The following is a 17,364-nucleotide window of genomic DNA, read 5'->3' on the forward strand; positions in this document are numbered from 1 at the left end:
CTGCTTCTTTCTGCAGCCCCAGTGCTGTCTGAAAATCTGCTCCTGAGGTTTGGGGAATGCCACCCCCACCCCACAACAGCATGTCATGCAGCACTGTGAGGGACAGGCTGCAATAGAAAATTGGGGGGGGGGCTTGTTTGTGAAAAATCATTCTCTTTCACTTCCATGAATGGAATGCCTTCCATTAGCAAAACAACAACTCAGGATATAACCCAGTGCTGATGTAATTGCAAAGTCATATCAATGTTTTTGGTTGGGTTTTTTTGGTACTGTGATTTAATTAATGTACACATGTGCATTAATGAAATCACAGCTCAAAAAGAATTCCTGATCACATCAGTACTTGTTTTCCTCTTGATTGCGCAAATGTGCTTGTGCACATCAGTCACCTGAATGGAAAAAGAAGTGGCAGATTGTGGCAACTCTGCATGTATTAATTCCAAAATTAATTTCAGAAATTCTCCAGGTTAAATCAGAACATAGAGCAGAGCCTTGCATATCAATACATACAGAACAGGGAATATTTGCTTATCCCTAGTTAGTGCTTGCATTCACTGCAAGATCAACATTATCCAGCAAGGGTGATGTCTGTGGGGAACAATATCTGCATGGTCTGAAAGCTGGTGTAGAACACTGGCTAAGAAAGAAATCCCAAATTAGAATCTCACTTGACCATAAACAAACGAGGTAGCCTTACGCAAACCATTCTTCCAGCCTCAACCCTTTATCTGCAGTATGGGGATAATAATATTGACCTATTATACTGGGTTGCTGTAAGAATTACAACAAGAATTCTTGTGTGAACACTTGAAAGCACCATGTATGCAAAGTACTTATTCTTATAAGGCATGATATCCCCAGCTGGAAGCAATATCACAACAAACAAGATGCTGTGGAGAAGGAACTTGCTTCCCCACCTCTAGAGTAGGAATATATGTACCTTAATGTATCCCTAATAGGCACTGTTATTCAGACAATCAGTCTGGCATCACTAATAGCAGCTTAAGGATTCCCTGAATTCAGGCAGCCCTCTATAAGATGTGATCAGGGTGTATGCTATACTTGATGGTTTCTGGGTTGGCACTGCTAATATGATGTTTCTATTTTTCCAAATGATCAAAATACTGATTTTGGAATCATTTCAGAGTCCTTAATGAAGTCACCACACAATCTCAAAAAAGAGAGTTTGCCATTTAATTGTAAAGTATAAGTTATTAGCTCCTGATCTCTACCCGCTCTGAAAACAATCTCGCTTGGGTCACTGCAGCCCAGTCTGTATTCTCCACATCACTGCTGTCCCACCTACATCCGTGTCTTAGTTAAAATCTTTCTTAGACATCAGAGTAGATTGTACCCTATAAACAATAAAATTTTATTTTATTTTATTTGTTTGTTTGTTAGATTTTTATACTGCCTCACCCAGATGGCTCAAGGCAGTAAATTAAAACCAGTTTAAAATCATTTCGGTACTCACAAACGGGCAGGCTAAAAATATATAAAAATATATTGCTACCTGTTCCACGCGCAAGTACAGTGAGACAGGCAGAGCTGAGGGGCTTCAATGCGTGGATGAGATGTTGGTGCCGGGAGGAGGGGTTTAGATTTGTTAGGCACTGGGACACATTTTGGGGCAAGCAAGGCCTGTACAAAAGGGACGGGCTGCACTTGAACCAAGATGGAACCAGACTGCTGGCGATTAAATCAAAAAGGTTGCAGAGCAGCTTTTAAAATGACACCTGGGGAACAGCCGATGGGAGCTGGGCAGTATCCCGTTTGGCAAAAGCCACCCTTTAAAGTGTGAGGCTGCAAGGAATTCAGATGAAACAGAAGGGGACTGAGCAGAAACGCATAAAGAGCAGACGGAAGCCTGTGCCAGCAGGTCAAAGAGTCAAAAGAATAGCATACATCAGGGGAGAGATTCAGTGTATAGGTGCTTGTATGCCAATGCCAGAAGCCTCCGAGCCAAGATGGGTGAGCTGGAGTGCTTGGTTGCTAACGCAGAAATAGACATAGTGGGCATAACAGAAACATGGTGGAACAGTGAAAACCGGTGGGACACTGTTATCCCTGGGTATAAACTCTATAGAAAGGACAGGGAGGGGTGCCTTGGAGGAGGGGTAGCACTGTATGTTAAAGAAGGGATAGAATCTAACAAGCTAGAAAACCTAAGTGGACCAAAGTCCTCCACAGAAACCCTGTGGGTGACAATACAAGGCCTGAAAGGAAATGTGCTACTGGGGACGTGCTATCGCCCTCCGGGTCAAAATGACAACAGTGACTGGGAGTTGCAGGAGGAAATCAGGGAGGCGTCAAGGAGAGGCAGGGCTGTAATTATGGGTGATTTCAACTACCCACACATAGACTGGGTAAATTCACATTCAAGTCAGGACAAAGAAGTCAAATTTCTAGATACGCTGAATGACTGTGCCCTAGAACAGTTGGTCATGGAACCGACCAGAGAGAAGGCGACCTTGGATCTAATTGGATCTTTGCTCCTTCCTCACATGGAAGGAACAGGTTCCGCTCTAAGAATCTACATGAAGGACATGCAGCATGCTTATGGTACTTCAGCACTGGTGGGCTCTCTGTGAACCCTAGTGCTGTAAGTACATAGTTTTTTCAGTTAACATGGAATCTAATGGGGTTGTTAATACCCCAATATTCTTAATTTAAAAAAAGGCACTTTCAGACAATATTATGAGGCTGTGGTGGATGAAACACCACAGGACATTTAACCTCATTAAGGTTGCACCTCACCTGGAAGATGGAGTTGCAGAACACTGAATGCAGCTATGATTATGATTTTTTAACTTCTCAAATGGGGTACAATAGACCCCATTTTTCTACCGAGGAATTCTAAGCAGGATAGTATGTGTGCATAATTCTGTGTGCGCTTGACCTGAACATAACTTCTGCTGTGCATGGTACTGGTAGCTGGAAGTCAATGCTATCAGCTGCTACATTGGAGGTGATCATGAGCATCAGCCCTAAATGCCTGAATTGCTAGGTGAATCTCTAGACGTTTTCTATGTTTATCATTAGCACTGTGTTGAAATAAGCTCAAAGTTCATTGACCTGCTCATGGATCCTGGATAGATTTTTGCAAAATACAAGATGCCTACACTTCTGAAGCTGTTGCTCCATTATCCATAGCCACAACATTTTAGGAGGGAAAATCCACTAACATTTAGATTCCTGGCTCTAATTTAAATTAAAACCAGCATGTGAAAACCAACTAGAGAAGTGTGTGTGTGTGTGTGTGTGTGTTTGTGTGGAATTGTTTCTTGCAATGGAAAACTGGACACAGCCTTTATTGTTGCACCGCAAGCAGTGCAGTAGTAACATGCCGGTGAGGAAACTGTGTTAGTGGCTTATTGGGTTGTTTTGAACTATCAAAATATGCAATTATATGAAAAAAGTTATATTCTGTATTTATTGAAGCAATAATCCAACTGAGGGCTTTCTTTAGGTACACAACAGGGATTTATGTCTCTAAAAATGTTATAAGGCTTCTAAACATGGCAAACATTGTATAGGAGACAAAAATTGGTGTACATAGACAATAAAAAGTAGATAATGGAAAATGAGATTTGAAAAGAGATGAGAAAACAAGACACACCAAACCACAAAGAGCAGCTGCCACAACAGAGGTGGGATCTATAAATCCCTGGGTACAAATGTTAAATTACCGTGTTTGTTGTTCTTCATTAAGTCTACCAACTTCTCCCCTCCGGTTCCAAACTCATTTGTTTCATACTCCAGCTCTGTTTCAGTATCACTGCTACTGCTTGCAGAATAAGTGCACACTCTCAGTTCTCTGTCCTGTACAAAGCAACATAAAAGACAAACCCATGACTCCTATGAGAAAACATTTCTTTGAATGAAAAGAATCTGAACAATAGGCAACAGCATACAATAGGCAGGCAAGCCATTTGGTTTCTTGTCTCTCAGTCTGACCTATCTATTTTTCTCCCTCAATTTGCCATTGATTATATAATTAAATGTCACAAATATCTGGAAATAGATTTCATCTTCAAGCTAGTATTGTCCAGGCATGATCCAAGAGCTAATCCCCATCTCAAGAAAGTTAGCCTGAGCAATCATAGATTCTTCTAAAACAGATGCCGTAACTGCATTTGTCATAGTCTAAAAGTGATACTGGTGACTCTCAAAAGCTGTAACAGTTGAAGGTGTCTTGGTCCCAAACATGTGGAAAGACTCCAAGCCCCACTTCTAGAAATGTGTGTCACTGGTTGTACAGAGTTTCTAGCGGACCATTCACATGGTCAACACTTTCAGGGCAAAAGCTGTTACAATCACCCAGCAACTAATATTGCCCAAACAAATGGAGAACCAGTTTGCATCAAAAAATGGTGGGTGGGGAGGGTGAGAGCACTCAAACCAAGCTTCCAGATGATCAGCCTGGCTTTGTTCTGTTTCACAGTGGTGCTGACTGGGTAGTGGAGAAATGTGGCTGTCATCGATCCCCCATTACGTTCCTTCAGCACTATCCTGGCTGAATGATATGTGTGAATGATCAGGTTAACTCTGACCATTCACTGGTTGTAATCCATTCCTTTTACTCAAGGAAGCTCTTCTCATGATCAGTGAGAAGAGCTTCAGGCAGGTCTGCGGGGAGAACAGGTTAACTTACATCTCCCTGCAGACAATTGTCGAGCTGTCCCTGGGCAGCGGGATTGGCTGCCCACACAATTATAAGCTAGGGATGTGCACGAATTGATTTTTTCCTTTTGATTTGTACCTGAATTGAATCACCCCCGATTTGTTTTGGGTCTGAATCTGCCCCCCAATCACCCCAGATTTGATTTGTACCCAAATTTTCCACATCTGAATCCGATTCAACTGGGGGCAAAAAAGGGGTCCTGGGGGCAAAAGAGTGGGGTGGGTGGTAGTGCCCAATTGGTGGAAGCTACCACCCAAATTTCAAAGAATTGGGCAAAGGGGTGATTTTTAAAGAATTTTTGCAGTTGCCACATCTTTAAGCTTCTCCCCATAGGGAATCGTGGGGATTTCAGCAGCCTTATAGCTCCACATGGGGGCCCCCAGGGTGTCCCAGAGTGGGTAGTGGTGGGTGGTAGTGCCCAATGGGTGCAAGGAAGCTACCACCCAGATTTCAAAGAAATTTGGTGAAGGGGTGATTTTTAAAGTTTATGCCTCTTTAAGCTTTTCCTCATAGGGAATAATGGGGATTTCAGCAGCCTTAGTTATAACTCCGGGGGGTGGGGCGCACCAGGGTGTCCCAGAGCGGGTTGTGGTGGGTGGTAATGCCTAATGGGTGCAAGGAAGTTACCACCCAGAATTCAAAGGAATTGGGCAAAGTGGTGATTTTAAAAGAACTTTTGAAGTTGGCATGTCTTTGGGGAGATTTGGGGTAGAAAAGGGGTTTTGGGGGCAGAAGAGTAGGTCAGGTGGTAGTGCCTCAATGGGTGCCTGCAACCACCTAGATTTCAAATAAATTGGTGAAAGGGGTGATTTATACAGAATTCCTGAAGTTTGCCCATCTTTAAGCTTTTTCCCATAGAGAATCATGGGGATTTCAGCAGCCCCATAACTCCATTTGGGAGGCACCAGGGAGGCCCAGAGTGGGGTGTGGTGTAGTGCACATAGGGTGCCAACCACCCCCAAAATGACAAGCCCATGGGGCACTGGGTTTTGTTGTTTCTGAGATGTTCTTCTTAGAGTAGATTAGATTCTCTGGTAGCAAATGAGAGTGGATTCAATGTTTGTCACTGAATCCCCTCTTATTTCCTATCAGAGAATCTACTCTCAGAACACCCAAAGATTAAAAAATCCAGTAGTACTCCCAATGTAGTGTGGTGATTACAGAGTCAGAAAGGGAAAACTAAAACTTGCCATGGATGCCTTGGGCCAGTTCCATCTTCTCAGACTAACCTACCTCAGAGTTGTTATGAAGATAAAATGGGGTAGTAATTCACATGCATGCTGCTCTGAGCTCCTTGTGAGAAGGGTAGAGTATAAATGTGAGAAACAGAGAAATAAATATTGCTGTCTGAGCCTTCCATTCATCTGTACCTTAGTTTTGATAGCTTTCTTGCTGTTCCAGTCTGGAAACATCTTCTTACTGTTGTCACCTTTTTCTTTTTCAGAAGGCTCTAATGATGCAGAAGTCAGAGAGCTCTTCTCTTGTCCACATTTTTTCTTAGGGCTCATTATTCCTGGATAATAGAAAGCAGGACCAAAGTTTTTGAATTTCATCATTAGAGTGCTAAAAAACAGTTTATTGACCCGTATAGAAATGGGATCATTTCTATACAAGGATCAGGTGCTTTCACTTTCCTCACCCTGAACACACTGTACGTCTTCTGTAAAGGGCTAACTTTACTTAATGTGTCATCAGTGCATAATCTGAATTGTTGCCTGGCAGATCGAGGAGAGACAGCAAATTCAGTTTATATGTATTCATAGGCAAAGATGTGCAAAATGGATAAAAAATTATTTGTACTCGAATCTGGCTTTGAATTCAGATTCAGGTGATTTGTAGACAAAACAAATCACCCCTGTGCTTAATTGCCCAGATTCGGGTACAAAACAAATCACCCCAGATTTGTACCTGCAAAATTTGGAGATTCAGACCTCCATTTTGTTGTTTTCAATGTCTGGGGTAAGACCACCTCAGGATGGGGGATGTAGCAATCAAGCAGCTGAATGTTTGCAGGCAACTGGGTTGGCTATGCAGTGCAACCCCTTGTTCTGAAGGACTCTGAAGCCCTTCTTTCAATTTCCAACATTTCCTTTGAGTTCCTAAAATGCTAGGGCAGCAGCAAGGGGAGGTAGTAGATTAGGCTAAACCTTCTAAAGGAGAAGAACAGAGCAAACCATTTTAGGTGTCAGAATAGAAGGATCTATCTACTGTAGAGCATCTATCTATTTCTTTATTTTTGAAACCGTGCAGGAAAAGAATACAGAGAAATTCAGTGTTTTGTAGGTTTTGCTGAAGTGTGTGTGTGTGTGTGTGTGTGTGTGTTTGTGAGAGAGAGAGAGAGAGAGAGAGAGAGAGAGATGGGTCAGATGATAAAACTGACAATGAGAAAGTTGACCTCCCAGTCTGCTGTATACTGCTTTTTTTACGTCTCTTCAAGACAATTTAATTAAGAAACAAACCCTAGAAGGCTGGTGCAGTGAATATTAGCATTAAGATCAGGACAATCTTACTGCTACTGACTTCTTATGAAGCAATTCAGTGCTTGCAGTTTCTATTCAATTTGTTATAATGACAGTGTTTAATCATGGAGTCTACTCTATAGCACACTGCAGAATTGAGGTCACACATGTGACTATCCAAGCATGTAGCATATAATCTATAACTAAGATTTCTCTTCTGAATCTCCCTTAGTTGTGCCATTAATTAACAATACACTTATTTCAAAAATAATGTGCATTAAAAATATCTTTTGTTTAGCTTTGATTCGAAATAAGCAAGGGAGTTTCCAAAGATGTGTGTTTGGATTCCATTATAACCACTGCAAAACTGCATTGGGAATATTGCTAAATCAACTGAATTCCAACATGTTTAATTAGAAGACTTCTCATAAACTCCCAAGAACCTTTAATGCAGCCTATTTACTGCTCTACTCAATTTAAATATTGACACACTAGCAAAACATTATTGGTTAGTCTTGCAGGAGACTTTTGTTGAACATCAAAGCCTAATACAAATGTGAGCAAAGGGTGATTTTTGTCACAGCACTGCACACACAAAACATACGATACCAACTTCCTACATTTTTCTCCCCCTTTATGTGGGATTTAGAAAGTTTGATTCACAACTCAGTTGAGCTAAAGTAACAAGATCTAAGCAAGGCCCACCTCATCTTAGGTGGCTTTGTCCTGGCCCTATCTTGGAAGGAGGGGCCAGGGAACCAACTGACTGGCTTCCTAACTGCTGGGTCAAATGAGCTTAGTCATACTTGTACTCTTCAGAAGATTTCCAGGATTCAGTGTAATAGAATAGAACCATTTATCAAATAGAATCCCCCCCCGCCCCGGTGGGATTGGCCTAGCCTCATCACTTTGTTCTTATAGACACCATGTAAAGACCTTTTTGTTCACTCGGGGCTTTAAATTTTTGATTTTTAAATTTGATTTTAAAAGTGTTTTTAAATGGCTTTGTATTGTATTTTGTCTTGTCTTCACTCCCCCTTTCAGTCTAATATGATTTAATGTGTTTGTTTTTATTTCATCTTGTAATGTTGTATTGTGAGCTGCCCAGAAAGCAATTGTCATGGGTTAGCTAACAAATAAAGTTTATTTTTTTATTGATGATGGCTGGAAAGCTTTGCCAGCATCTCTAATCACTAGAAAAATCTCACGAGGCATTCTCCTGCGCACCAGCCTTGTAGTCAGGCCGTATCATGGTTGGGGGACAAAGAGGCAAAGATGCTCCCTTCCTCAGTTGCCAGTAATAAGAGAGACCCCACAGGACCGCTCCTGTGTTGTGGGATTCCCCCTCTGCCTCTTTTGCCTCTTAATGGTGAGTGGCAGGGAAAGCAGGGAGCAGTAAAAACAGAGTGTGAGCCCCAATTCGAGGAATGGCCTACAAGGAGATGCTGTGCCCATTTATAGTTGAGGTTGCTCTAAATTAAGCAAAGGTGCTTGCATGTTCAAGTACTCCTGCTTTGTGTAATCTATTCCATTATGCCTTGGTAAGTTTTCCAACCAGTTTGGGACTAGAGTATCTGAATAACTACCTTTTCCCATATCCGTGTGCTCAGTCCTAAAGATCAATTTCAGAAGTCCTGTAATGAAGACTTCTGAAGCTAGTTTTCTGATGTTAAGTAATGTGTGACCAGAGAGAGGGCTTTTCCTGTGGTCGTGTCCCTGGAGACTCTCACATGGTGCTGACATTATTGGGAGGGATTTTCTTACTGGGTAAAGAGAGTTTACAATCTGTGCCTTTGGTAGTTGGGTTGATTACTATTCCTGCTCTTGTTGTAGGTAATTTATGTGATTCCTGCTTATTACCTTACGTTTGTTTGTTTGTTTAACCATTTGTTAGTCACCTTGAAGGTTTTTATGACAGAAAAGCAGACTGTAAATGTCAGTCATCCATTAATTCATTCATGAATAAACATTTTCCTATCTACAACCAAACCACTGTTGTCACCAGGGGAGAGAAGGGTGGAAGCTGCCACTATACCATACCAGCATGCCTCTTCATACAAATATAAGGGAAATGGACAATCTAACAACAATGTCAAATGCCCCCCTGTTACAATTATTTATTTTCAGTGGATTTGTATTGTCATTCTTGAACCCCATAAATTAACTCATGAACAGAGTTAAAGCATTTGGACTTATATGAATTCATATATGTGCAAAAGTACTCACAAGAATAAGAGAGTGGAGAATTTTGGTCTTTGCGTATTTCATGGTGTGTTATTGATTTATATGTTCTATATATAAGGGCGCATGCTCCCTAGTTACATCAAGATATTTTACTCTGCTGGAATAGTAATATATTTCTGTTTGTTTTTCATATTTATCAAAGGCTTATATTTATTGTTAACTTGCTTTCAAGCTTTATGTTTATTTTATGGTGTCTGCAATTGCCGAAAGGTGAAAGTGTTGTTTGACCAGGAAAACAACCAGTATGCTAACGTTCCTTCATAGGTGTGTCCTGAAGATCATGCACATCTCTTTCCAGCCCTGTAGTAGCCAGTGCAGTACCCATGCACATGGTTTTGCACAGTCTTCGCCATGCTGAGCTAGAGTCAATACATTAAATTTCTTGAGAAGGGATGACATCTAGACTAATGAAGCACTGGTGCTGCTTCAGAGTTCCAGACTAATGCATCATGGGCACTCACATGGGGTGAAGTTGGACAACCTCAAAAGCAGTTCATGCCACCTGAAAATACATCCCTGAGTGTTGCATGACTCTCAGGGACATATTTTTGAGTGACACAGAATGTTTCCAGGGGAAGAGAAGTTCACTGAAATTCACTCATCCCACACAACTACTGGTGCTGCAACAGCGGAACCCACCTGCAGCACAGTTGCATATAGCACCCATACTTCATCAGTCTGGATGTCAGTCGCTATATTCAATGTATTCGGGGTTAGTTTACAGTTTAATGTTGCCAAAAATTAAAAGACATCTGAACAAGAACACTTAACAAGCAGCATATGTACCTTCCTACAAGGGAAGCATAGCACACCCAAATCCACTGTAGTAGTCTTGACTTGGACACATTCTGATCCACCTGCAAAGTTGAGACTCCTGGGAGTTCTCCATACAGCAGGCTTTACCACGAGTTTTCTGCGAGGCTTTACTATGAACTCAATGCTATCCAAAAACCCAATGCAAAAAGTGGATTTTTTTACCCCGGATATAAAGTGGGTTGTACTCTAACAAGCAGTTAAAACTCCGAATCATGTGTGAAGTGCTCCCCGATAGCTTGGAGGGACTTCGGGGTAAATCAGCCAAATATGTGAATGTTTCATTCCGGAGATGATGCAGGCTAAAAGCCGGGTATGGAAAACTTCCTAGGATTCCGGGGGATCAGCTGCTGTACCTTGAGCCATCAATTCAACTTAGAAGTGTGTACATCATGGAATAAAAATTATCATGAGAATGTTGACTTTCTCTAATAGGAATACTGCATTGTCTGTAGATACCCTAAGTTCACTAGAACCTATGTGTGGCTCTCCAGATGTTGCTAAACAACCATTCCTGTCACCCCCAGCTCTAATAAATTGTGGCTGGGGGTGATGGGAATTCATCTGGAGAGTCACGTTGCCTCCCCATGCATATGCAGTATGGCCCAACAATTTCCCAAGTTCCACTAGCTTTTTAATTCATATAATACAGGCATTTTTTATATGTTTAAGAAAATCCAGGTCTCCATTTGTGACATTTCTGAAGACTCCTGGGTTTCTTTTTGGTTGCAGAGCAAAACCAGCCCTGCCTTGGCTTTATCAGATGCTATCTGTGAGCTACATGGAGACATGATGTGTCATACAGATCTCTCTATAAAATAACAGATTAGTATTTTATGTAACAAGATTCCAACCTCAGCATGGTTGCTAGCTTGTTAACCTTCTACAGTGACATGAAGAGTCTTTTTCGGCTGTATATTTCACATGCCTTTTATCCAATGTCATTAGTACAGGTCTTTGCTAATAGGAACAGACATCAGGGCACAAAGAATCTAATTTCGAGCATAATTGTCATTTTACCTGCAGAAGCTGGTTTTGGAAGGCGACTTTGGAAAGGTCGTACACCTTTAGCAGTCATGGTAGGATCTGATGTTGAATGAGTAATTATATTTTCCACAGATTCCTGATTCTTATTAGCTGTTGAAGGCACTTCTCGCTCAAGAGTTTTGGCTTTCTCAGAAGGAGCCTGAGGGAAGGCTTGCTCAAGTAATGTGAAAACTTCAGTATCTGTGTCCAGTTCTTGTCGGGAAACATGCCGTCCAGCGGAGCGGTTTCCTGAGTCTGGGAGAGGGAAGGTTCCTATTCCACTATCCAGAGTCCTCATTTGGCAGCAAGATTCTAAGATACAGGAACAGAGTTTAATGTAATAAAGCTAAAGAAATATCTATAACTTTTAAAGGCAGTAGAGGGGATTATGGACAAAAAGGGCATCTTGAAAAACTGGGTTTGAGGAATGAAATGGGTGACAGAGCACGTACTTTGGATGCAGAAGATTTCTAGTTCAATACCTATCATCTCCAGTTAAAAGGATCACAGATATTATGACAGGAAAAGAATTCCGCCTGCGACCTTGCAAACCACTGCTAGTCAGAATATATAGCTCTGCTCTAGGTGGACCAATGGCATGAACTAGTACAAGGCAGCATAATATGCTTTAAAAAATCTTAAGAAGTTGTGAGTTATGGTAACTGTGTCTTCCAGTATGTTGGAAGCAATGTTTCCCCTTCCCCCTTTAATAAAGAAAATTCCACGCTCAACTGGAATTAATAATCGCTACATAATTAATCAGGGCAGCTAAATGCTGCATAGCTAACTTCAGTCTCTGTGATTAAGACACACACATTAGAAAAATGCTCAACTCATAATCTTCTTAAGCAAAGTGCTTAAGCATGCAATAGATTTCAATTTAAACTGAAGTATTATTGTTCAACAAGGCCCAAAGAATGACACAGTTGGTAAGATGATACCTTTTGTTACAGTCATTGCCTTTTGTTTTTCTATGGGGACTCTCATAATAGCATTTCGCTATTACTGTTCAGACTTCATATGTTGCCCTGGGGTGACTTCATCCAAACCAGGATAGGATTAGGTTCATTGTCTTCATGGAAAACTCTTCAATCCTAGCTATTACTAAAGTTAGTGACTACCAGTGATTGTTTCCTTCTAACTAGACTGTCAACTACCTAGGAAATGTAGCAGTCTGGGATATTTGGGACTTTGGCAGGAAATCTAGCCCTTGCTACAAGGCTCAACTTAGGGCATTCCAATTTATTTCAGTCCCACTAACTTACAGCACAGAAGGCTTAGGAGAATCAGTGGGGTGACAGGTTATACAGAATAAATCTCAGAGCAGAATGAGAATAACCTAAGCTGTATAACTAGTTTATTTCTATAAGTCAATAAAAGAGATAAAAATAAAAGATATTCTAGCAACTAAACAAATTTAACTTAACTGGAATTTGCTTAAGCAAGCATGAACTTCTGGTTACAAAATATAAGATCAACAAAGCATGGTTCATTAGGTAATAACTCTGCTTCTATGTAGGAACAGGAGCTCAGCTGATTGCCATTTCAGCACTACGGACAGCTCAGCCCATTCTCCTTCATAGAAACAAACTGAGGATGTATGAAAACTAAATTAGACGTGACATTAATCACAGTCCTATTCACATGTTATATTTAATGCACATACAATCTGTATGCACACAGAGTTATTCACCCATGTTCAAAGCATGTACAGTAATACACTTCCGACCTTTATCATGCATTTAAGGGGCTTGTAAGCAGGTTCATTTTGAAAATGAGTGTACGTACAGCCATTTACACAAAAACAAGTACATATGTACATACACTGCATACAATGTAATGTCTGCTAGGTCTCATGTCATTTGGCCCTGTGTGTTTGTTATTTTTAGTGTTAATACGCTGTGTAGGGCTGCAATGCAAATCAGGACTGTGGTGGGGGTGCAAATTTTAACCTTTTGCCTCCACTGTGCTCCTGATATTTATGTTTTTAAAACCTTAAACAAAGCAATGCTATTAATCTCTTGTCAGTTTGGCTATGTGTAACTTGGCTTAGCTTGCTTGTTCTGTGAAATGTCTTAGGCCACCTCCAACTATTAACCCCACTCAGTTCTTCCCAAAGGTTGTGAAAGTGACATCTATAACAGCCTGTTGGTTCAACCAAACCCAACTATGTTTGTCACATAACCATTGTTACAACCTGGAGAAGTGGATATTGAAGGCAATGGGATATGTTTCTGTGGTCTCCTCAGGCTTTTTTATTCTCATTATTGGTTTTTATAATTGTGAATGTGGAGGAGTTTGAGAATCCCTCAAATTCAAATAATGAATTTGGAATTCAAATAATGAATTTGGTGACCATGCCATCCAATCATAGAAAAGGTCTATAGTATGTCGATCTTGGTTTAATCAACGCGATATGTGCAGATGTTTAGCCACGGAATATAAGCACCATTTTAGCACTTATATTCACACTCATTCATGGTGTTTGTGCAAATAAAAGCAAACTACTTCTACTAATCATTATCATAATCAACAGGCCTTTATATTGTTCAGTTCATGTGGTGTGTGTGTGTGTGTGTAAATATATATTTATACACACACATATACACACACAACACACATTTCACTGTATCCAGTAGACACTTAACTCTACAGAAGCAGTTACGACATAATGTAGAATGTCATTGAATTTCATTGAAAGCCAATGAAATGGATTCTGTTCGAAAGCACTGCAAGGGAGAAAACTTTACACAAACATTTAGAACACAGGAGAGTGATATACATAAAAGCACAGAAAACTCCTTTCAGGAGTCTTATAGAAAGAGTCATACAGAAAGGCAGCCTACTCCTCCACAAAGAATGCTTGCAGTTCTCAAAGCATTTATTCCATGGTATGCAGACTTAAGCCACAATAGACTCTTTTTGCATTGTTAAATTCTTCCCTCTGAGAAAATGGGTTGGTGCCTGGAGTTCAAAAATCTAGACAAGTGCATGCAATCAGTCTGTCTATGGCAGCTCTTCTCTCTCTTCTCCCACATTTATGATGGATCCCTCCTCATAAGGAAAGCACCATCTGAATTTTTTGCTATCTGCAGAACTGGAATTTTGCTTCATATCATTACTGCCACATTTCAGAAGACTGCAGTGGTGGTGGTGGTGGTGGTGGTGGTAAGGGTGGTTTCTGCTTGTGGTATATAATTCAGTATTGTTTTCCCTGGGCTGGGAATCACCATCAGCAGAGAGTAGGAAAACAACCCTTCTTTCAGTCACTAGGTACAGACCCTTTCCAACAATCTCGTTTGCGGAGAAGGACATCAGTTAGGAATTTGAGGAAAGGAATTAGAAGTATGCTTTTTCCAGTCTCCACAGTAAGAAGTAATTCTTAAATACTACATTTGGTATCAGTTCTATAGCACTTCAAGTATAGCTGTGATATATTAAATTCTATCACAGTTGCATCTGAGGTTGAAATCCTATTCAGGCTTACTTGGGAGTAAGTCCTGTTGAAATAAGCAGAACTGATTCTGTGTAAACATGGGATAATTGTTTAAGAATTATAACATAAACATATTTTCTGATTTTACATATTCCCTGCTACAATAGTTTAGACCAGACATCCCCAAACTGTGGCCCTCCAGATGTTGCTGAACTACAACTTCCAGCATACCCAGCCACAAAAAATTGTGTCTAGGGATGCTGGGAGTTGTAGTTCAGCAACATCTGGAGGGCCACAGTTTGGGGGTGCCTGGTTTAGACTCTTGCTTTATTTTTACTGTTAAAATAAAGCAGAAAGAAGAGGTTTCTATTCCCCTTTGACCATATTAGCGGTGTCAGAGCAGAGGCCATTGCTTCCTTTCCCAAGATGCTTCTGTCCACTATAAACAATACTTGCTCAAAAGAAATCAAAAGGCCTTTCACATTTTATGTTCAACTCATGGAGGTGAGAGAATTCTGTGTGTGAGCCCTTCTCCCCACTCCACGTGTGAAAAAGGCTAGGAGCAGATATTAATATGTCGTGTTCCTTAATATTCTCACATGGTTTCAGCAAACATGAGTGACTTGGGGGGAGAAAGAATGAGGAATGTATTTATGTACACAAAGCAAGAATGGTTCAAAAGCAAGATGCATGTTCTGGTTATCACCCGTTGCTATTTGCCTTTGTTCAAATGAACATAGCCCCTGTCACTTGAATATGCCACCCCTTGTGCCTGTATCGCCAAACAGCAGTTGAAGGATTGTAATGGCAATTTACATGTAGCTTAAAAAGCAAATACCCAAGAGACATATTTAGGAATGCTAGCTAAAATCCGAACAAAATTTAGGCTAAATGTCTGATAACATCTCCTGACAGCAAGCTCTTTAAAGCTGTGGCAGAGTCCCCCCAAGGGAAAAGCTGGAAGTTCTCTGCTTGGGCAGTTTCAAATTAGACTGAATAAAGGGCTTCAGAATATAGTGCAGTGAGAAATCTTGTATTGCTGATGATGCTCAATATGTTAAAACAAATCTTTTCCCTTTCTACATCATATGTCTCTGAGAATGGATGCTTTTATAACATGTCCCATTCGTTATATAGGTCTCTCATAGTAAAGAGGGCTCTTTTGAGTTCTCTTATCCCTCATGCATGTTACAGATCTCAGAGGTTTGCTAACATCTTACTTTGCACAAATTATATTTTCTCTAGAAACCATGCAGTCAGCCTTGTATGCAACATAACCTGCATTCATTCCCCACTGACTGATTCTACCCATATTATCCCTGTATTCAGACCCTTGCTGCAGAATCAAGGGATTGTGTCACATGGAAGTGGTTTCCATGTATCAATATTGAACTGGACCGACATTTGTCTTCTTTTTAAGACTCTGAGAGGTCAAGGGGCAGAATGTTCACACACACCCTGCCCCCTCCACCCTGCATTCCCTAGCACTGTAATTTTTTCTGTTTGAAAAAAATGCTAAATATGCATAACACCTCTTTAAAAAACATATATATTGATATTGGAATTAACACAACAGTAAGTTAAGATTTTATTATTGAAAGGCGAAGCTATATTACTTGTTTCACGGGCAAAATATAGGACTCCTGCAAACGGGGTCCTCTATTTCATGTTTTATGAATGAATATAAACAAATACAAAGTGTAGACATAATAACAATGCATCATACCAGATGATTACAGAAGTTCTTTTAGATTGAGTCTAACTTCTATCACTTTCCCTCATCTCTTGTTTTAATGAGGCTGCCCAAGTTCTGTAGAACTTGAAGGCTTGCATATTGTTTTCAATATGTATTGACATTTCAGTACAACCCAGTAAATTGCCCTAATTTTGCTTTATTTAAAATGTGATTTAAAATGTTTATTGAAAATGTTATATCTTCTTTTTTCTTACTTTTTCCTTGCAGCTAATTTAGATATGATATCATCAAAAGACATTTGTCTCAGAAGAGAACAGATGATGATGATGACAGTCTTGGCTGCAGTATTGTTGACCATAGTTCATTTTTAATCAGGATGGTTTGAGGAAAACACTTTCTCCTTCACATTAGAAATGGGCAGAGTTAGATAAAGGTGGTAAGCGATAGTAACATTTGGAAAAGCTTTAACCAGTTCATTATTGTAATTTGTCTTCAAAACAGTGGCTTAGATACTATGCAGTTATCCACGTAGCCAAGCAGGATGCAGGCTTTCTGCTTGCATACAACTCACCAGTCAATCTCTGCTGCTAGTTCAAGTAGGGAAGCAGGGGCGGGGGGAAACCAGCAGCGGCCTGGGTTCAGCCAGTTGCCGTGACCCCCCTAGCCCCGCCCCTGTGGCAGACGTGTCTGACGTCAGACATATGGCACGTTGTTAAGCCACGGCCCCTGCATCTCAGATGCAGAGGGCATAGCTTAGGCTGCAAATGGGCCCACATGGCTCTGTTTGCAAGCTAAGTCTGGCCAGCGCTGCGTTCACAGCATGGCCAGAGTGGCTCTCCCTACCTTTTAAAGGCAGGAAGAGTCACTTCTGGCCATGCTGCGAACCCAGCTCTGGTTTTGCTCGGAAAAGGCGGGGAGAGCCACTCCTGCCATGCTGCGAACATGGCACTGGCTGGATTTTGCTCATAAATGGGACCCCGGGGCCCCATTTGCGAGCTAAACAATA

At 40.8% G+C, this 17,364-nt stretch overlaps 1 protein-coding gene across 22 annotated transcripts in view; it reads right to left on the reverse strand.

The window, feature by feature from the left end:
- The window catches only part of NCKAP5 (NCK associated protein 5), a 930,794-nt gene that overhangs the window by 72,795 nt on the left and 840,635 nt on the right, over positions 1-17,364 (reverse strand). For all 22 annotated transcript variants that reach the window (XM_053253151.1, XM_053253227.1, XM_053253159.1 and 19 more), the window contains 3 exons: positions 11,221-11,538; positions 6,055-6,197; positions 3,690-3,822 (listed from right to left, as the gene is read on the reverse strand). In XM_053253151.1, the coding sequence (XP_053109126.1) occupies positions 3,690-3,822; positions 6,055-6,197; positions 11,221-11,538 (594 nt within the window). The remainder of the gene's footprint in view (positions 1-3,689; positions 3,823-6,054; positions 6,198-11,220; positions 11,539-17,364) is intronic.

Source organism: Hemicordylus capensis, chromosome 1 (assembly GCF_027244095.1).
Source record: "Hemicordylus capensis ecotype Gifberg chromosome 1, rHemCap1.1.pri, whole genome shotgun sequence".
Classification (NCBI taxonomy): domain Eukaryota; kingdom Metazoa; phylum Chordata; class Lepidosauria; order Squamata; family Cordylidae; genus Hemicordylus; species Hemicordylus capensis.